The following is a 21,363-nucleotide window of genomic DNA, read 5'->3' as shown; positions in this document are numbered from 1 at the left end:
GTTTAATTCCATTTTTACTTTTCATGTACATGATATCCAGCGTAAGCCAGGTACTACATACATCAAAGTTATCATTGAAGAACTCGTTGTTCACTATGAACCATCACCATTGTTCTTTTTTCTTTTCTTTTTTTTTTTTTCTTTTTGATCCACCCTATTCACAACCCAGAGGCAAAAACATCACATAATAAAGTTTTGATTTCTTTAAATAAAATTACAGTCCTCCAAAGTACAACCTTGGTATAAAGTCGAAGGTCAGTTCAAGACAAGCAACAAAAGTAACGTATTTTAAGTTGCATAGTAAATTTAAGACTTCAGGAGTTTGTGTGTAACTGCTACATCACTGCAACTACTTCAAAACCTGCTCCAGAGTTGGGTCATATTTCAAACTGCAACTGCTGTTTTCTTTGTAAATGTTTTGGTGACACTATTGACATATGAAATTTACCCACAAACAGACCATACAATTCCCAATACACAACAAACAAAGCTCATCATGCCATGGCAACATCGAATTTAAGATTCCCACTTCAGTTTGGAGGTATGTGAACTCTAAACACTGCTGAGAAACATGAGAGCCTGATCTAAAACATCTGCTGGCAATAAGTTTATGTCAAACAAAATAAATATTGGTTTTTACTTAAGTTGTTTATCTTATGCTGCCCATTTGGCGTGTTCCTTAAGGTCATTCTGGAGGACAGTGCAGACGATGCAAATGCAAGCTTATATACAGTACTCGTATAAACTGTAATCTTACAATTAATAAATCTATTGGATGTAAAGTGCTAGGCAAGAGTACTGTGTTAAACTGTTTATTAGGTTTAGACAAATTCAGTCTCAGTAAAAGGATACAAATCCATTAACCTGTAGGAGAAACACTAGCAGGCTATGTGTGAATAGATGAATTTGACACCAATTTTAAGCAGAAAGTCCCTCATCGCCATCGATTTTGTTCATTTTTTTTGTCATCCCTTTTCACCGATAAGAAGATTTTTGAAAGACATCTTGGACCAAAGGGAAAAGGTCCTCGTCAGAGCTTCTTTAATCATCCATCACTGCGTCATACAGCCAGACTGCTTCTGCGACTCTGTTTCAATCCATTTCTTCTCCACTTCCACCTAAAAGATACAACATTCGGTTATTTGCACCCAAAAAAAATAACGATGTTTTTCTCATCATTATCTGGATTGAGCAAGACATCATTCTGGTGAAACGTGTTACCTGACAATGATAGCGTGTCCAACTGGTCACGTGTTTCTGCGGCTGGATGTCGTTCACCGTGCCCAGGGACTTCACCCTGGTCTGCGACACGACTGCGCCCATAATTTCACATTCCATTGTGACAAAAGGGTACCAGTCACTTGGGATCTCCTGATCAGATCCCAGCTCGAGTTTGCAGGAAAATGAATGGGGGTGATCCACGGCTGCAAAGGAGAAAGCAAAGGACACTGGTCGTCAAGAGTGACAGACATCCTGTGCATGTGCAGACGAAGCGAAGAGACAAAAAAAAAAAAACTGAAGAGAAGACGATGTTAAAATGTTCCTCCGTTACCTGCATTCTTCGCCGGGAGTCTGTCGATCCTCCACACGACGGCTGAATATACATTCTCGTACTTGACGGTGCCAATCGACACCTGCATGACGGGCTGCGAATCTGCAGCGCTGACCGCGCCCAAGCAGGCATTTCTGTTCATCCGTGCCTTAAGTGACCTTTGTCGCAGCAAAGCCACTGTCTGTGTCACTTTGACCCAGTCGCCTGGCACCGGCACACGGATCACTACATTCTCGCACAGTGGGTGGTGAGCGTCAGACACCCTCGAGGAGGAAGGGAAGGTGGCGGACATGTTGAGAAAGGCCTGGAGCTCCACATAGGCACCCTGAACTGTGACCACAGCTTTGATGGAAAAGGGGATTTCTGTGCAACCCAAGACTGTCGTTTTGTACCGCATCAGCTCCACCCTGCATGCGTCGGGAGGTGAGAACTTAATGAGCCGGGACCTCTGAAACTCCGACTCGTTCACACATTTGTGAAAATGGCAGTCGGCGATCTCCATCCAGAGTTCAGTGCCCTCCTCCGATCCGTAGCTGGAGTCGAAGTGCAGCAAACCGAGATCATTAAGGGCAAGAAAACAGTCCCCGAGTCCGTTCAGAAAAGCAAGACAGTGAATCTGGGTGAAGGCCGTCCGCTCTATGACTCCCCCGAACTTATCCAGTTGTATCCAGATGTGATCAGTGATCTGCAACGACAGCTCCTGCTCCTCGTAGTGCCGCCTCTGCTGGTGGGGCACACACAGTTTGAAGATCTCCTCTTCCATGGACACGACCAGGTCCTCCATCTCATCGTGCACCGTGGAGCCAAACTTGAGCAGCTGGTCGACCTCCGCCTCATGACTAACCTCCAGCTTCGGGTGATATCGTTTCTTCTCCGTGTAGGAGAAATGTTCCACCTTGACTGTGAGGACCTTGCGGGGCTCGCCATAACTTTCCAGTTTAAGATCCGAGAGCCTACACTGAGGGAGAAGCTGAAACTCCTTGAACGGCTTCTCCAGGCCTTTCTCGTAGTACATCTGCAGCACGCCTCCTGGCAAAAGGCGAAGATAGATTGGCCCCCACTGTCGAGAGGACATGCGGTTCTTTTTTTCAGGGATCCTGAGCATGACAGACCAGCCGTCTCTCTTCTGGCTACGAAACAGACCTCGACAAACAAACTGAGATGAACTGTCGCTCAACACCTCACTTTTACAACTCAGCTGCCTCTCCCCGTCTCTTTCCGAGTCTGTTTCTTGTTCCCCTTCGGCTCGTAGGCCCTCCAGTTTGTGGCAAACGAAGGAGAAGGAGCTCTGGAATTGGTCACGTGGAGGTTCATTTCCGTCTTTGGTCCGAATAAAGAAGCGCGGGAGGCTGTTGTCAGATTCTGAGTCTGAGGAGGAGCTGCCCACATCTACACTGGGTCGAGGTCCATCCCAGAAGGGGTTAAAGTGTCCTGAGTTCCCCTGGAATGAGGGGAAAGGGCTCGGTCCATCTGAGGTTTGATTCAGGGCCACTGGCGCAGGAGAGGGGACCGAGGTGGTAGATGTGCTGGACAAACTCCGGAAGAAGTCGTTCTTTTCCCACGAGTTGAAGTGAAATGAGGACGCGCTGTCAGGAACCCCACTCACAGGAGTGCAAAAGGGCGTGTTACATGGTACACAGGAGCTTCCACTAAGACTCGAGTGGCTTTGAGGCGATTCCAGGGAACTATTGAGGCTCCAGGAAGTATCTCTGATCGGAGGAAGCACTAATTTCAGACCATTGGGCCGCGGTACTGATGCTTTGATGAGCCCCGGTGACTGTAAGGGCTTCTGAGGTGACGAGAGCGGCGTGTTGTCATCGTCAAATGTGACCCAGTTCGAATGGTTTGTGGAGCACATGGCTGAAGAGGTCAGATGACCGGTTTGAAACAACAGCTCCTCCTTTGTTGGATTAACTGTCCCCCCCCCCGATTCTGAGGCCTTCTCCTCTGCAAGAAAAGAAGAATCGGACGACAACAACAACAACAACAAAAAAAGTCTCGTTAATTTCAGATAAAATATCATAATCTTGAACAGATCAGCTCTCATTTGAAAAGCAGGAACAACTCCACTTGTCCTGTCTGTAGTAAGGAGAGCTCTTGAGGATATAAATAAAGCTTATTTCCTTAAGGTACTCCATTAAAGCTTACTGATGAGTGACCTTGAAACTGTTTACAAAACAATTAAATAAGATTTAGCTGATGTAAAAGCTGAAGTCATCATTCTGCAGTTCGGTGTTAGTGAAGTCGGAGTATAAATCTATTTTTTAGCTTCATAAGTTCAGACACCTATTGACTGAAAAGCCAGGCAAGTCATTCAATCTGAGTAGTATGAACAGTATTTCATGGAGTATTATCTTACAGCTGTAAAGATATGACGATAGTAGACTCCGGGGATTTTTTTTTTTTTTTTTTTTTTAACCATCAGACTTGTATCTGAACTATTTGCAGTGATATATTTCAGACAGTCATGTGCATCTTTATGCATGTGTCAGTCATATGAGAGATATTAAATATAATGCCAGCTCAAATATTTTTTTCCCATTTTTCTTTATTTAGATCCTTTCTGCAAGTAATACAGGGAAGTATACAGCACGGTAGACTGTGAGGCCAGTAAAACATGTGATCCTGACTGTAATTGTACATTAAGACAAGTATTACTAAATCGATTCTGCCATTCAAACTGTTAACGTGAACCAAATCTACACAGCAGTTTCTTCAAGGATTGAAAAAGTTTTTTTAAGAATCCAGCTTTTTAAAGAGTGCAGAGAGGACAGAGCATCGAATTCAGAGTTGTGGTGCTTCAAAGCTTTTGCAATTTAAATGGTGTATTTTAGACATACTGTGCTTTGAAATGAGCATAGTTTAAATATTTAATTGCGAAGCCTGCTCTAAAATGCGTGCGAGAACAGTTAGCCATAGCAGCAAAGTTCCTGCTTCATTAAACAGCATGAAGTCTGCCGTGAGAACCAGGTATAATGTGGCACAGCAGGTGGTGTGGCATGAAACTTCGGAAAGGAACAAAGCTGGTTAAATCTCAAGAAAATGAATGTTTTATCCTGTCTAATGCGCAACCTGTGGAACATATTTCAATATAAGAATTAAACGTTGAAGAACAAGCATGGGAACAAACAGCAGTGAGATTCAGGGTGTTTTCACTGTGGTCAAAGGGTAAACAAGTTTGAATCTTTATAAAATCTCGCAGTTAATTTCCCCGCTACTCAATCACAGTCTGTCTTTTAATGTGTTTGGCAGCTCTGTTCTCAGCAACATCAGACTCAAAGCCCACAGAAAAGCCACTACAAAATGTTAAAGCTTCATCTCATCATAAAAAAAAAAAGGGTGGGGGGGGGCAGAGAGCAGCAATTACAGCCTCCCTCCACCCTTCAAGATCACAGCCATGGAGGAGACATCCAGAGGAAAGTTCCTCCAGCTATAAATAAACAGGGGAAGTGGGGGCTCTGATCCAGGGCAGTGGATTGACAACTCCTCAGTCAAACACTGGAGAACATTTTTCTAATGAGAGGATGTTTGTAAAGGCAGGCAGACATTTCCACGAGTTCATCCATCCTCTCAGACTTACAGAATCCATCAGCTTTTGATTCAGAGAGAAGGAGGAGTCCTCCGCGGGGGTTCCTCACAAACTTTCAGGCTCTTTTTTTTATCAGACTCATTTTAGCTGTCTCTTCCCAGCTCTCTAGCAGGCAGTACAGAAATGAGAAGCTGCTAAATCTACAGAGGACAAAAGAATACATTCCACACATTCCTCGGGGACAAGCCGCTTTGCACACAGGAAATACCAGTGGGCTCTATTCGCTTGGACTGACAGCAAATATTATCTTAATGCCATTTCACCACATTTCAAAAATGCAGCAGATTTACAGGTCATTAATTCAGGCCCGTCTGGTTATTCATCACGGTTAAATTGACCTAAACACTCAGAAAGAAGGAGTGTGGGAATTAAGATCGGCTTACTGCAAATATGTATTACTTTCGAAATGTATGGGACAAGTCTGACGGAGTCAGCGCTTCAAAGGTGCATGAGAAAACAGATACATCTGTTAACGGATCAGTTCTTAAAACCGGCAAAAGTCATTGACCTGTCGTGCGAAACTGTCCCGAATATCATGAGAGCTCGCAGTCCACAAAAGGGAACAACAACGAAACTATCCGACAGGGATATGAAGTGATCCATCATCACTTATGGTCATTTACTGACAAATGATGACTGAGGGGAAACTCTTGTGGTTTCAGAATAAAACTGCTAAATAAAAAAGATTTTTTTTTAAAAAAAACCCCACACACACACACTTTAACTTCCTGATTAAATGAGCCCAGTTCCTGTTGGATTCTCTGGATATTTTTTGTACACTCATACTGTGTGTTTTCCTTCCCAGCATATAATATATACATATATAAATAAACAACATAAGACACGGTCCCCATTTAATTTGATGAGAGAGTACTACCGTTCTGACCACAATGACAGTGTAATCTAGAGCAGAGCTGAAAATGTGATGACCCATTTCCAACAGCGACACTCTGCAAAGTGAGCTCTGTCCTCCCCTCAAACAAAGCAGATGGGAAGGTTAGTGTGCAAGCTTTGTCCTCTCACAAACGGACTAAATCAATGTTCGGTTAATTATAGACTTCATTTCCCCGATTTTATTGTACAGATTTGTTCCAGTTTAGAAACTTGAAACAAATAAGCCGGAAGACAAAGGTGTGTAGTTTACTCAAGTAGCAATGAGTCATTTTCATCTCAAACATTCAGGGACAAAACAATAACAGACCGGGTCTAAATATGGACAAAACCAAAGTGCACTCTCCTGAAGTGTGTATAAAACTAATTTAACATACAGTATTCCTCAATTCAATGAGAAGATCACATTTCCCGCAAACACTGTCACTTCTGTTTCTCCCCCCCCCCCCTGCTCCGTTTGCTTTGCAGATAAGAGGAAGCAGGGCCTTCCTGATTGTAAATGAGAAGTTATGCTTTCTTTAATAAAGCCAGCTTTGTTTGGAAAGACTACTTTGTGCCTTAATACTTCCAGCAGAGTTTCTGCATATTCGTGGAAGAATTGTGGGAATTTTGCAAAATTGCGAGTTCCTGCAAATATTGCAGACATTGCTTGAATTTGCTTCTTTTTAAAAAAAAAAAAAATTATTATTATTATTATTATTATTTTGATAGCCAGATCGTGATTTCCTGGAGGGATGCGCAAAATCTGTCACCGGACCAGTGAGTAGACGAGTGAGTGATAAAGTTACATTGTTCCCATTTCAAATTGAAATCCTCATTTCAAATTAAAAGCCTCACTTCAAATTAAAAGCACTCTGACGTTTCAAACCCAATCTCGGCGTATAGTCTTGTTTAAAAAGATGTTCCTGTTGAACCTACGCATTAGTACGTCATCTACTCGTGCAGATAAGTTGTACCCTTCTGGTGGAAACACATCCCCGACACAGCTGCACTATTGTGAAACGAAAGCTAACACGAGTCACCGGTAAACATTTTTTTGTTTTGTTTTTGTTTTCTCCCCCCCCTACTCCCCCCTCCATGGCAACTGGAGAAAGAAAACAGTAGCAGCGTGCTGTCATCCACAACAGAGCGAGGCCCGCGTCCCGGACAGAGAGGCCCACTCCTGGGATCACGCCCGCGCTATTGTTTTGATGGATGAAGTCAAAGAGTAAAAGTTTGTCACTGCACTTGTACTTTTGTCGGACTGCGCTTTGTCGCAACGCTTAAATGAGAACAACATGCGCCCGCTCACTCGACAACACAGCGAGTCAACATTTACGAAAACCAAATCCACTTTGAGGTGGTTTCGGACCTGAACTATCACAGCTCTCTCTCTCTCTCTCTCTCTCTCTTTCCTAAACAGACGTGGCTGCAACCGAAAGGCACAGATACTCACACAACAACAACAACAAACAAAAAAAAACCACACCGCGGGTCTTCACACGTTCAGGTCATGACTACCGGTTGATGGACACGTCTGAACTCCGACGTCGTCCGCTCAAAATGGCAGAGAGTGTAAATCCTGGGAGTTTTAACAGCGCAGCGTTTCCCCCTCCCGAGTTCAGGCAGACTGTCCTCCAGCGGGACACTACAGGACTGAACAGGGCGCTGCTGCGTTCATAGGCTGTAGGACATACGACAACTTGTAGATGGGCGCGCAAATCTCAACAAGTGAGAGAGTGAGTAGACGACAAACTTATACCTCAAGGCTGAATCATTCTGATAATACTTCTAATGATCATAAATCCATGGTTTGGTATACATAATGTACACATGCTTTAACCATGTTTTGATTTATGAATGCTATTATGCTGACTTTATTCAGTTTTGGGGTTTAAATTTGGTTGACTTTGAGTTGTACAATTTTAACAAAGGATGTACTTAATTAAAAGAGTAAATTACAATACCTACCAGAGGATTACAAATAAAATATTAAGTATATTCTCATACTTTTATTCTATCAGACATAGAATAAAAGGAGACAACCTTTGTTTCTTCATTATTTGATTCACGTATTTAAAAAGCTATCTTGACACGATTACTCCTTACTTCAAATTTATAACAATACACCATTTCAAGTATGATATTTTGAAAGGCCACTGCTACACTGCTACACTAAATGTCCCTTGTTTACTGTATGTATGATATGTTATGTTAATTCTGCTACCATGGTTTTTCTAAAATTACAAAAAGGCAAATAAAGGAAACCCCCAAAAATCGTTTGTTTCAAGGGTTTGGTGTTTAAGTATTACTAGCACAAACAAGTGGTGCTTATTAGTAGTTGTACTACTTTAACCTCCGCAGTTGAGTACTTGAAAGCATCACGAATTCAAATGTGACACGTTTTTCCTTCCAAAACAAGTGACGGCATCCAAATCTGATGTTGCATTTCTCCTGTCTCCAGCTAATGGTGCTGCCTCATTTCCCAGTGGTTAGGGTGTATAACAGGCTGGTTTTTTTCCATTTAATTACAGACGATTTAAAATCCCAGTCTCCTCCACCTCCCTGAGATGCAGCATGTCAAGTTTGGTCAGACAAGGATCATTATTAAACAGGTGAATCTGAATACGTGGACAATTTAGTTCTTTTGAGCAAAGTCTTTATTTTGTTTCACATATTTATATGTGCTTTCCAACAGGTTACATTGTGAGAATACAACTTTTTTGTTGTTGTTGTTGTTGTTAAATCAGTGTATAGGGCGTTGGCAAATCTTTGTGTTCAAAGGTCTGCTGGCAGCTGTAGACTGGCAAACAAGAGGTCTGAATGAAGTGCTCATAAGCACTGCTGGGCTTTTCTGTTCATTTACCTCATGTCACTACAGGCCAGAGAGGCTCTATTTCACTGTAAACTTTAAGTGGCCTCTGCCATGACGCACGAATTGTCTAAGCACCAGTTCCAGTGCGGGCCAATCCCCTTTATGACACTTTGCAGTAATCTAGCCTTAAAGAAGACACACAAACACTAACTGCAGATTCAAGTTGTGAAAAACGTGTGGAAAATTAAAAAAAAAAAAAATTTGAACCTCTGAATAAATGCTTTTTTTTGTGTATATATATATATATTTAGAAATTATACAGTACAATTACATGGTTTTCAAATGAGTGTATATTCACATTAACCCTTTTTTTCCCATACATATTAAAACATGAATTTAGCGACTGTCGGGCCACACTGGGCTTCTGAGTGCACGTCCACGCTAACTTTGGTGATAAAACCGACCGTCGTTACAGAGTAACTTCAGAGACAGACTGACACCATCCCACGAGTTCCGACTTGTCCGTCCCTTTTTCATCAAGGTAAAAACAGGTAATCAGCGCTTCAAGGCAGACATCTTTTCTTTTCTACGCTCCCGTGGGACTCGACGTTTTTCTAACACGAGGAATGAATTCAAGTGCGTCTTTATTAGTTGTTCATCCAGGTTTAAAGCCCTTCTTTTCAGAAGCTTGTACTATATGCACGCGTTAGAAGGGTTACTATGCTGTAGGTAAGACATACAGGCCCTTGGAACCACTTGCATGAATAATCTCAAATTTGATCTAAAAAAAAAACAAAACAAAAAAAATGTAATTGTAAAACAATACTCTTTTGTTGTAAAGCCTGTTGCTGTAGTCACATGAGACGACGCTCGGCGCACACACAGCCACACCGACATTTACTCTGTTTATCTACTCCCACAGATTCATTTGCTCTCCCACATACATTAAGCAGGAAACTACACACATTGATTAACAGGGTTTGGTCTTCAAGTCTTGACTTCAGTGACTGTTCCCGAGTTCAACTGCTTCAGCTGTTTCCTTCCACTTTTCCGTTTTGGGAAAAGCTGTTTCTCTCCAACCAGGCTTTGACCCCAAAGGTCGAGCAGGAACTTCCGCTACAGTTTCAGAAAGCATTTTTTTTTTTTTTTTTTTTCAGTAAATCATGTTATAACTGGTGCCGTGACGAGGAAAAAAGGAGAAAACAAAACTTTTTTTTTTTTTTTTTTTTCTTCCGTCAAACATGTTCAAGCCACCAAATGGTTCATTTGTATTGTCACTGTTTGACAGCGAAGGAATCTGAGGCTCGTGTAGTCATCCTGTGGTTCGGTGACAGTGTTGGTACCAAGATGCTGCTGTGAGGCTCCACAGCACACATCTCCTCCCAAGGTGCCCTTTTGTGATGCCAAATGGAGCCGGAGTTTTGCAGGCTGCTCTAGCGACCTTTGTTCTTTTTAGCATTTCCCTGTGGGAAACAAAAAAAACAACCATCCAAGTTTTAGAGAAAATCTAAAACACATTCTGTGTTGCATTCAGGTGCAGTAACTTCAGAAAGCTCAGATTTGCATTTAGTTTCGAAACCTAAAAACATGCTGAGGCTGGCTGTTGGCCTTCAAGAGAAAATCGCCCCCTTTAGATGGCGAACGTGTTCTGTCCTGCAACTTCCTGACAGGCAGCCATCTGTGTGCATACATGCAGCAACATGCACGCCTCACACAGGCCTCTGCTTTACTGCGGCTCGAGCCTAACGACTTTTTCAGATGGCTCCAGCAGGTGCTTTTCCCATCACACTCGGTAGCAAGCACAACACCACCGATGACCTCCGAGTTCCCCTCATAACGGACTCCGCAATGTCACATTTCGCTGCCGGCTGATCCTCCCCAGCCACATCCAGCCTGGATGCGTATCACTCCTATTTATACGTGTTTATTTGGAGATTGTCGGTGTGTCACAGCTGAAAACAAACCTGAGAGTAAACCAACATGGCAAATATTTTTGAAAGGAGCTCGCGTTAAAAAGGAAAACATTAGACACAGCAAACGTCTTTCTTGATGCTCTACCTTGCTGCCCAGTTTGAGCGTGTCGATTTCCTCTCTCTGTTTGCTCAAAGTCTCGTTCATGCTACACAGATGGTCGCTCATCATGCTGAGCTGGTCTTCATAGCTCCTCTTAGTCGTAGCCAGCTCGTCCTGTACGAAAGACACTAGTTACCATCTGAAAGGTGTCTTGGTCGGAGGGCGAGCTGATGTCTGTACTTTAAACAGGAAGCTCTTTAACAATGACACAGCATTTTACCTGCAAACGTGTGATATTCTGATGAGCCAGTTTGACCTCCTCACTCAGCGTCTCCCGTGATTTCTCCGCGATGGTTAATCTCTTCGCCAGAGCTCGACACTATAAAGAGGAAGAAGGGACGTAAACAACTGCTGTCCCCTGATAGATTTAAAAGACAATCTGGCACACTTTACAGATCTGTTGCAAAGCTGCAAGAAAAGCACCGATTTCTGAGTGATGGGAATATTTGAGAAGAGTGTAAAAGGCAAAATGCACAATTTAAAAGAAGTGACAGCTTCATGCCTGAGAGACTGACTCAAGATCAGCTGCATTCCTGTTGGAACAATACAAACTGAAGGCCACTGACTTGCATGTTAGCCACAATGTGATGGGATGTCACCGAGATCAAACCCAACATAATACTAAAAGCACAGTGTGTCAGCTTCTCTGAAGAAAAGGCAACACTTTGGTGATAATTGGACTCAAAAAACATTTCCAAAGTAGAGAGAACACGGAGGATGTCAGAGTTTCTGCATCTCTCCTCGGATGATGCGCAACGTTAGAAAGGCAGTGTGGTATGAAAAGGTCACTTCTTTGCTATAAGAAGCAATTAGTGCGATCAACACTTTAGTAAGGGCTTTACCTCAGAGTGAAAGTGCACAGCTTTGCTGTCTGAAATCTGGAGCTGAGTGGTGAGCTCTCCTACTCTGGCCATGTAGTGAGTCTTTATCAGCTGCTCTCTGGACTCCTCATCTCCCACCTGCAAACACACACGCAACATCCAGCCGGACAGCATTGGGACTTCAAATACTGTTTTTCTTATTTAGGAACTGCCTGTTTAAATTTTTGTTGTTGTTGAAGTCAGTGTATGGGAACTCACGTGTTCAACTGAAGGTGTTGTGCATAACATGCCAACCTGGTGACAAAACAGTGGGTAAGTCAGATGTTAGAAAATCCAGCTCAAGCACAGACAGGCCTCAGCTAGGACAAACTGGACTGGAGACAACAACAATAAAAGCTAAAACACAAGTCGTGCGGAGACGTGTAAAACAAACAGCTGTGGACTATGTCTGCACTGTGAACTCTGCACTGACTTGCATAAACAACAGAATTCTTCTATTCTGCCCCATCAGCACATTGGAAGTCTGAGTTTTATTAAGCAAAAATTTGCCAAGCGTGGGAGTGACAAGAAAAGAACAATAATACTCCCTTTGTTGAAGCAAATCAGACATCAGTGCCACGGGCACAAAACTTCCTCTGCAAGCGAAAATGAACAGAAGCCTGAGCAGTGACTGTACCAGGCTGGTGCAGAGCGTCGCCTCTTTCCCCGTGGCCTTCGGCTCCGTCTCTGCTTCCTCGTGGCTCTGTGCGAGTGTGCCGGCTCCAGCTGTTTGGGAGTTTGGACTCCCCCCCAGAGCCGCCGAGAGCTGCGCTTCCAGGTCCGCAATGCGCTGGTTCTCCTTTTCCAAGCGCACCTTCCCCAGCTGGGCCTCCAGGAGCCAGTGCTCCTTCTCCTGCTCCAGCCGAGCGATCTTCTCCTGGCTCTGCTGCACCTGCAGGACGCCAACGGGGAGAGGACAGGAGAGGACAGGAGGGGACAGGAGTGGACAGTGAGCTGGTGGAGAGCGGACTGAGCAACCGTCAGGAGAAGTGAAAAGGAAACGGTATTTAGGAAGAAATGTTCGCAGTAACACACTACATTTGTTGAAAGCAGCCTTCGTCTGATCGGAGGAATCATAGGAAGTGATACTTATCACAGAAAAATGATTCGGAAAAAAAATAGAGCCAGTTTAAAAGATGGAACTGACTCATTATCCTGAGTTCTTTGGATTGTTTCTTCCAAAACTGCTGGCTCAAATTGCAAAAAATCCAATTAGCGACATGTTTTTTTTAAATTCTTTTTCTGTGAGTTAATATTTTGTAAACATGGTGCTAAAGTGTCAGATTGATATGGAACAAAGGACACACCTTGTTTTTGCTCAGAACAGAATATTTCGCAGGCTCACTAGCCAAACCTCTCGATTCTTCACGCCTTGTCCCATAAGAGCAAATGTCTGGAAGTCATCTAAAGTATTACGTGACCGTGTTGCATCAGTTTCAGATTTTTGCACCAGTTCTCTGTATTTTCTCAGCAGCCACTGACACTGCTGTTCTGCTGTTTCCAGTTTTCATATGTCTTCAGTTCCTGCTTCAATCCCAGTGTGACCCAGAGAACACAAACCCACAGTAAACATAATTGTATGTGGACACATTTTTGAGTTTATCTCTCTCTCATTATAAATTGTTTGTGGCAGCCAAACCTGGCTGACACACCGACTCATACGTTGTTATATTGTCCACGTAAGACTGAGTGCTTGGTTGTAGCTCTTAGATTTTACTAGCGACTTTTAAAAGTGACAAGTAAAATCTTCAAATGGTTTGTAGAAAAGAGTGTTTGAGTTGAGTGTTTTACCTGCTGAGTGAGACCCTCTCTGCTCTCAGTGGAGCTGGTGAGGATACGACGGTTAGACAGGGCATCTCTGTATGGAACAGACTGTGGCCTGGCCTGTACGGACCAATAGAACAATAATATGATGAGAACATGTATTTATTCATTTATTAATTGAAAGAAGATACATGTAATACTTTTAAAGTATTAATTTCTTGTAGTAGTACTCCTGCAGTACTTGGTATCAAAAAGAAAAAAAAAATTAAATCAAAAGCGGCAAAAGCAGATAAAACCTTAAAATTGTAAATGTAGAGACATAAAACCACCTAAAACATGTGAAATATTCACAAAGGGTTTCTTACAGTTGCTGTAATCTGAGTGGACAGTGTGTCAAAGTCTGGGGGCTTTAAGATGAAAGACTTGGCCACATATTGTCATCAGACGAGACCTGGGAACAACCAGCAGATTTAACAACATACTCACCTTTTTGACAGCACTGATATAAGCAGCTGCTTTCTTTTTGTTGGCCAGCATGTTTTCTGCTTGCAAGGGGTTGAGAGCCACGGTGCTGCCTCTTGGACTGTAGCCCGGTGAGGTGAAGAAGTCCAAGTTGTTGCTGAAGAAAGTGGCAATCTGCAAAAAAAACAATATTGTTCTTATACATAATATTATTGGGGGGAAAAAAAGAGATCTTTGCAGCTTCCTTAGCTGAAGGAACACTAAATAATATCTACATTGCTCAACGCTGATACTCAGCATTCTTTTTAGCCTCAAAATTAGTGGGTGTTTGTTTACATGACGGCGATGACTCCATCACCGTGTGCAGGAAAAGAGATGTCTGAGCAGTTTCGCTTTTGTCTGCTTAAACAAGCTCAATGCAGCAACCCAACCCACTGAGCAGACACGCCTCAGCCAGCAGTTCACTCGATGTATCCTTTTACTCTGACTGGGGAGCAGCTGTACAAACTGTAATTTGGACAATATCTTCCAACATTTAACCACTGCCCACCTGAGTCCTGCTGTTCTGTGTTATCACATCAGTGGCAATTTACCAATGTGAACCAGTAGCAGTGGAAACCCAATCACAATTAGGCCTTTATGCATTAAAGCTAAAAAAAATAAAGCCAGACCGCTTAAACGTCGGATACAAGGAGATATAAACCTGGCGGCTGCCTGCCCCCTGTTGACCGTACCTTGCCACTGCTGCTGGTTAGTGAACCCAAAGATCCCAGGAGGCACTCTGTGGTGGTACAGAGCTTTTGAGTGACGGTGGGGAGCTCCTGCTCGATGCTACCCTTCTGGTTGTAATGCTTTGACATCTCTGGAAATGAAGGAGGAAAGAGAACAGCAAGAGATGAATTTATAGCATGTGCTGGCTTTAAAGGCATCTTTCAGCTACCCCGGTTCGGTGCGTCATTTTTATCACCTTTTGAAATGAAAAGGCAGCCGTTTTATGCTGCTTTCTTACAGATTGGTGTGTAAATGTTGCGCTACAGAGTATCACAATATGTAAACGCTGGTCTTTAGTGTATATTTGACCAGAGTTACTATCTGCTCAAGAAACAAGACAAAGGTATATGTTACATAAAACTATTTCCACTAAATGAGTCTGCTGTACAATTGTGACTCTTCTCCAAAGAGAAGAAAATCCTACTTGTATTTTGTGTCATAGTGTGATAGATGCTACACTGAAGCCTCTGGATATTTAGTCTTGAACAGAGGGCTGGAGGTGCAGTGAGACAACAGAAAATAAGCCTGACTTTTATGAATGGAAACAGCGGCTCATCAGTTGAATTAGGGAATCGTCGAGCTGCGCGTGAATGGCAAACAGTGCCGCTCACCTTTAATGGCATCATGAAGACTGTGTAGGCAGGCAGCCAGCTGGGTGAAGACAGCCGAGGTGCTGCTCTGTGGCATGGCATCCTGCCGAACACCTGAGACACGTTACACACATTTGTAAAACAAGCATGTCTTATCGTCACACAGCTGTCACAATCAGGACGTTTTAGCCAACGGTTCATTATTATACATATGGTTGAGATGAACAATTTAGCAGTCTATTTCTGTTCATTCTATACCAATGTTATGGTATAAGCCCAGTTCAAGGTTAGAAATACACCTCGTGAAGAAGAAAGAGTCATTTATTGGCTGTGGTGTTTGGCTTGCAACTAAATCCAAGGTGTTAATATCAAAAGATTCTGTCTGAAATGTGGTTGGTCAAATATCAGAAGATAAGCGCCTCAAGATAAAAAGTTGGTGGCGCTGATCTCCCAGTCATGTGCCATTAAACCATAGCAGAACAGGGCACAACAAGAAGTCATTAAAAGAGCACCAAACCAACCTCAAACTGGGGTAAATGGTGTGGAAACAGTGACATGAGTTTAATTCGTTAGCTTCTTGCAGCTATTTTTATACAGATTAAGCAACGATGAAGCAAAATTAATACGCTCAGGTTGAATAATTGACATTAGGCAGTTTTATAATAATGTAATAATTGTGAGTAAATTTGAAAGCTTCTCGTCTCTTATTTTATCAAAGAAAAATATAATTATTGACATGAATATGTAAAATAATTATTAGTTGATTTAACGGTCGGACGATTTTATCGGTCGATATTGGCCTGTTGCAGATACATCGGTATCTGCTTGCACCAATGGCATTTTGGACAATAAAGTTTAACAATAAACTGCAGTATTGAGAGTCAGTCAACAGAGTATTGCCTGAGATAAACGATAAACTTTCAGGCAAAAAGAGCTCAAATGTCCTGTGTTAACCTACTGGGTAAGGCCAAAAGGTTCATATAGTTCTGCAGCTTCTCAAACACAGATGTCACTCTCTTGATGTCACCCTGCAGCTCCCGGTTGTTCGCAGAGAGGGCAGCAGTACAAAGAGGCGCCTCACACTCTTCTTCCAGGCTGAAAGGAACACAAGAAGATAGCCATCGGTACAGCTTCCTCCACTCCACGTCTGTATCTCTCTCACACACACACACACACACACACACACACACACACACACACACACACACACACACACACACACACACACACACACACACACACACAACTGACCTTTTCAGCTGGTAGGGAAGAATCTTTTGCAGGAAGTGTGTGTATGAGGAGAAATTATCAGTGAAACTCTTCAGCTTGACCACAGTCTCCTTCAGTACAACAAAAAACAAATAAATACAATTAGTGCTCCATTATTATAAACAAGCATCCAAATGTCCGTGTGTCCAAAACTCACCAGTGCTGTGACAGTGTCCTCTGTGATGCTTTGGTGTAACTGCAGAAAGCTGTCCTCTAGGGGGCGCACATAGGCAGCATTCTCATGGAGATACTGAGAAAACTAGAAGGCAAAAAATTATTTAGCAAAGTTTGTCCCTCTCCACGTGTAGAGCAAACTTATGTGCACACACACACACACACACACACACATCAGATTTGGCAGAGTCTGTATTTCTAGTGTCTAGCGGCCTCACTTTCTGGTTAAGCGGGGAGATGGGCTCGATGGAGGAGTCCAAGGGGTAGATGTGAACTCTCTGCTCTGTGTAGGAGTGGAAGTTCAACAGAGCAGCAACCAGGTCCTGGATGAAGCCCAGAGCCTGACCGGACACATCCCGGGCCTTCAGCTGAATCCACAGAGAGACAGGACAATCCACACACACAGCTGCTTTAGTATGCTTTCTAAGAAATAACTGTACATAACTGTGTTATAAGTATTACAGACAATTTAACAAATAAAGTATTGGGAGTGCTTAACAGTTTAAAGTAACAGCATTTTGAAAGCTGGACAAGGCACTGAAAACTGCATTTTAAAACAAACAAAATGTTTTCATTTTACTGAGGAGGTATAGACATCGAGGTGCACCTGTGTATTAAGAGGACACCCAGTAAAATGAGATTAGATTTGACTTTATAAATCCCACAGTGGGGAAATTTACTCGTCACAGCAGCATAGAGAAGATTTTAAAAAAAAGTGCACACAATATGAAAAAAAATGTCGTTTTCTCACTCACCTGGTGCCTTCGATTGTGTGACGGCACATTTAGGCTGTTGTAGTCGCTAAATTCTGCAGAGTAGGAGAGAAAAGCAGTTAAACCAAAGGAGAGGCTCAGGCCCGACACTGAACTTTATTGACTTGACAAACACAGTATAAATGGTTCAGCCTCCTGCCTCCTTCAGTGGAATATTACAGTTTGGTGTAGCGTTACCCTGCTGACTCCAGGTCGGCATGTTGTTATGGTATCAGTGACAAAGACATAAATGCTCTCAGACAGATGTCTGCTCTGTAGCAGGTTAGTTTTGTCCAAGAGGCTCCGTTCCAAAAACTCACTGGTGTCATTGAAGGGCACTTTCTCCTGGATTACACTGCTGCTTTGTTTCACCTGTCTGTTCAGTTCCGACTGGCTTCGCTTCAACTGCTGCTGACTGCAGAGAGAGACCGAGAAAGGTTTAGTGGGTTAAACTATGTATTTCAATGGCTAATACAGTGTGTAGTTAAATCTAAGTCAGTCTAAGAGTAAAACTAAAATGTGCAAAAATGTGTCCTGCAGGTTTGCATCATAAAACACATTAAAGTATTGAGAATGTGTTTCAAAGTAAGTCATAATCAGATTGGTGAAATTAAGGATACTGATATCTAAAACTTGCCATGGAAAATTTAACACTATATCAATGCACTGCCTACAAAAATCGTTTTTCTGCACCCAATTCGCTCCCCTCATCGGCGGATTAAATTATAATCAAACTGGAGAAAGGAAAAGTAAAGGTACCACTCTTCTGTTCGCATCCTACACTCTTTTGCTTCCCGCTCCAGAATTTGTGCTTTCACCTGTCGAAACAAAGGGAAAACACACTCATTTCAATAACATTTATCAAAACTGACCATCACACAATGTACTTCCTTCTCCTCCTCGTCGTCCTCACCTCTAACCGAGCTTTGTCGCTCTGCAGCCGCTCAATTGTTTCCACGTACTTCGTTGTGAGTCCGTCCACAACGGTCTGGTGCTGTTCGGCATCCTTCCCCAGCACATCTAGTCGTTCCCTCAGTTCAGCCTCCTGCCTCCTGTGCTGCTCATCTGCTTCATAGAACTAGTGAGTACACAGCAGGAAACAGAGCCATCACATGCATGGCCTCCCCCCCCTCCCCCCGTACGATGACTTTAAATACCGCACATACAAAAGAATGAGAACTGATCAGTATAAACTGAACACGGCTGCCTACTTGGATATGAAGTCGCTCGTTTTCTTCTATCTTTTTCTGCAGGTCCTCATCGAAAACACTCTGCGTCTGTAGGCCAAGCTGTGAGGGAGAGTCTCCTTTACTCTGGAGGAGATACAGTAGCTGTTAATAGTTTATTCACTCAAAAAAAAACAGTAGCATGTAATTGTCATAGTTATTAATGGGGCTTGCAAATTCCATAACCTGTCTTAAAACGTATATGTTTGCCATTAAACACAAGTTAAGACCGTTACAAAAAAAATACACCATACATCCTGTTCCCTCCACCCAACCATGGAACCACTCCCTTATTTTCCCCTCATGATCACCTTCCCCTTTTTGCCCTTAGCTTCACTGGCAGCTAGCTCCTCTTGTAGCAGCTCCACCCTCTTGGCCAGCTGTTGGTTCCTGAAGCTGAGACTGTCCATCTCCTGCTCCTGCTTCCTCAGGCTCTGGTCCCTCTGCTTCAGCTGCTCCTGATGAGACACAAAAAGGAGTACAAAGAATAACTCATGTGGTCCTGAACAATGCTGTACGTGTCTTCTTAAAAACAAAAACAACAACAACACATTTAGCAAATCAATTTCTCAAATCACACTGAAGTCATTCTGTTGTCTTCAGGGTACATGACCAACATCAACGTTGCAGCAAGTACTTCTCAGATTAGGTAACCGTCTGGATTTGTTTATCAAACATGAACATATAGTTGTTAACAATACATCTCCAGCAGGCCTTAAGATTAGCCAGCAAACGTAGTATTTATTCATACACAAAACAACGGCTTCTGATAAACTGCAGTCTCGAGTTCATAAAACATCGCAGTTGTGGCTCATTTCTCACGCGTGTACACGAGTAACTACGGCTGTGGCTCTGATCATGACTTTATTTCTTTGTATTCAGTGTGTCACTTTACCTTTAGTGAGGCAGAGTTGGCCTGTTCGTCCACAACTGCTTTCTTCAGCACCTGGTTCTGGGCACGGAGCTGTGAAAACATACAGAGGAAAATAAACAAGACGTAAAACGTCTGCCGTTTTACGTGGTCAGGACTAAAGCTAATAAATACTGTGTTTCTCCGCATCAAGCTCAATTCACATCGGCCTTCATTACACATAAAATACATCCCATACTTGTGTGTGCTGCTGTTTGTCATAAACTTTTTTCCACATAATATAAAGAATCAGCAACACGTGTAAAACTCGGTGCTCGTCAGTGTGCGACTAGCGGCCTTTAAATAGATCATTAAGCACAACGGGACTGAACTGTGACAGTTACAGTCAGCACTTCCTGAGGATATGGTGCTTGACTAATGGGGAGATCAGAGTCAAACAGGAAGTGGCTCTCACTCCCGTGATGTCAGCTGACACGGATACAAAGGGCACGTGGAGAGAGAGAGAGAGGAAACACAGGCGTCACGCGATCATCAAACGAACCATTAAAACTGTTTACAGCTAAATGAGACATCCGCGCGACAACTGTGTGTTAACTAGTCTAAATATAATGCAGCAAAACTCACGAGATTAAAACCCGCCATGATGAACAACAACAACAACAACAACAACTGTGTTCGTAAGACACGTTTAGCTTCAGCAACATAATCCTGTTAAACTCCCCAGTTTGTAGTAGATCTGATACGACCAGAGGTCTGCTCGGTCAGCTGTCCCCCCCTCACCCCCCCCTCACCCCCACGTGTGTACCTGTGAATGAATATCCGAGTAACATCTCGTGTTTTCAGGTGGCTAACGCTAATTTAGCACAACATTAGCTTCTGCGTTCTCGTCAACAACAGCGCATCAAAACAACGACACGTGACGTCACCTTCTCAACAGGTGAGCACAGGTGAGTGTTTTTGTTGTTTGTTTTGTGTTTTTTGTTGTTGTTTACCTTTGAATACTCCTGTGCCAGCTTGCTGTATTTGGTTTGCAGGTCTGTCACGTTAGCCATATCGTCGCCGGAACAGCTGCGCGGTCGCTAACGTTGATGCTACACACACACACACACACACACACACACACAAACAAACAACAACAACAACAACAACAACCACGAGCTGCAGGAGGACAAACGATCTCCCACGTGAGCTGCTCCGCGCCGCCAGGTGTGACCGGGATGAGTCCGGCGGGCTACTTATCGTCAACCAGCACCGACCCGGGATACATAGTGACGGAAAAGGTCGGTCACGAGTCCGGGGGAGACGAACCGGACGTCGGTCATCTGATTCTACGCCGGCGGGTCATTTCCAGAGCCGGATGTTGTTCACGTGTTTACAGGTCGAGAAGCACAAACAGATCCGAGCGACGCACGCGGGTTTTGTTTTCTGACAGGAGCCTTGAAAAAACAAAACAACAACAACAACAACAACCCCGCAGACTGTGTGAAAGAGTGAGGGGTGTGGCCGCTGTCGAGGTCGAGCACCAGCCTTCAAAACCCCCTTCAGCTCTACGAATACTTTCTTCTTTTTTCTTTTTTCTTTTTTGGGCTCAAGCCGCAAAATCCCTCAAATGAGAGCCGAGCAGGGACGAGGAGGATCTCAGAGGTCAGAGGTCACAGAGCAGAATGGTGGTGAGCTGCTGGTAGCAGGGCGCCGCCTAGCGGCCGGAGGTCTACAACGCATAGA

General features: G+C 43.3%; 2 protein-coding genes across 2 annotated transcripts; both read right to left on the bottom strand.

The window, feature by feature from the left end:
* Nucleotides 1-798: 798 nt before the first annotated feature.
* On the bottom strand, nucleotides 799-7,624 carry ston1 (stonin 1). Its single transcript, XM_069690198.1, has 4 exons — nucleotides 7,479-7,624; nucleotides 1,553-3,499; nucleotides 1,222-1,424; nucleotides 799-1,118 (listed from the first exon to the last, which is right to left on the bottom strand). Exons 2-4 carry the CDS (start codon nucleotides 3,408-3,410, stop codon nucleotides 1,053-1,055), a joined length of 2,127 nt encoding a protein of 708 aa, XP_069546299.1. The 5' UTR covers nucleotides 3,411-3,499; nucleotides 7,479-7,624; the 3' UTR covers nucleotides 799-1,052.
* Nucleotides 7,625-8,648: 1,024 nt separating this feature from the next.
* Nucleotides 8,649-21,304, bottom strand: ppp1r21 (protein phosphatase 1, regulatory subunit 21). The gene is made up of 22 exons (XM_069690197.1): nucleotides 20,631-21,304; nucleotides 19,663-19,731; nucleotides 19,079-19,225; nucleotides 18,753-18,854; nucleotides 18,455-18,619; nucleotides 18,301-18,359; nucleotides 17,862-17,956; nucleotides 17,545-17,597; nucleotides 17,008-17,157; nucleotides 16,773-16,874; nucleotides 16,598-16,686; nucleotides 16,305-16,441; nucleotides 15,368-15,460; nucleotides 14,720-14,847; nucleotides 14,010-14,159; nucleotides 13,551-13,643; nucleotides 12,397-12,651; nucleotides 11,979-12,014; nucleotides 11,742-11,858; nucleotides 11,120-11,218; nucleotides 10,885-11,013; nucleotides 8,649-10,289 (listed from the first exon to the last, which is right to left on the bottom strand). Exons 1-22 carry the CDS (start codon nucleotides 20,688-20,690, stop codon nucleotides 10,260-10,262), a joined length of 2,358 nt encoding a protein of 785 aa, XP_069546298.1. The 5' UTR covers nucleotides 20,691-21,304; the 3' UTR covers nucleotides 8,649-10,259.
* Nucleotides 21,305-21,363: the final 59 nt, after the last annotated feature.

The sequence above is a fragment of the Brachyistius frenatus genome, unplaced genomic scaffold, assembly GCF_029030835.1.
Source record: "Brachyistius frenatus isolate BFR_SWC_R1_liver_20210118 unplaced genomic scaffold, ASM2903083v1 Contig_8, whole genome shotgun sequence".
NCBI lineage: Eukaryota > Metazoa > Chordata > Actinopteri > Embiotocidae > Brachyistius > Brachyistius frenatus.
The sequence above is the reverse complement of the archived record's forward strand: the minus strand, read 5'-3'. Positions and strand labels throughout refer to the sequence as shown.

Excerpts from the sequence above, each read along its gene's own strand:
- ston1 (XM_069690198.1), bottom strand. The coding sequence starts at position 3,410 with ATGTGCTCCACAAACCATTCGAACTGGGTCACATTTGACGATGACAAC. Across the intron at positions 1,425-1,552 it reads ACTCCCGGCGAAGAATGCAG|CCGTGGATCACCCCCATTCA; the intron begins GTAACGGAGGAA and ends TCTCCTTTGCAG. Across the intron at positions 1,119-1,221 it reads GGACACGCTATCATTGTCAG|GTGGAAGTGGAGAAGAAATG; the intron begins GTAACACGTTTC and ends TGTATCTTTTAG.
- ppp1r21 (XM_069690197.1), bottom strand. The coding sequence starts at position 20,690 with ATGGCTAACGTGACAGACCTGCAAACCAAATACAGCAAGCTGGCACAG. Across the intron at positions 19,226-19,662 it reads CCAACTCTGCCTCACTAAAG|GAGCAGCTGAAGCAGAGGGA; the intron begins GTAAAGTGACAC and ends GTGTCTCATCAG. Across the intron at positions 18,855-19,078 it reads CTAAGGGCAAAAAGGGGAAG|AGTAAAGGAGACTCTCCCTC; the intron begins GTGATCATGAGG and ends TATCTCCTCCAG.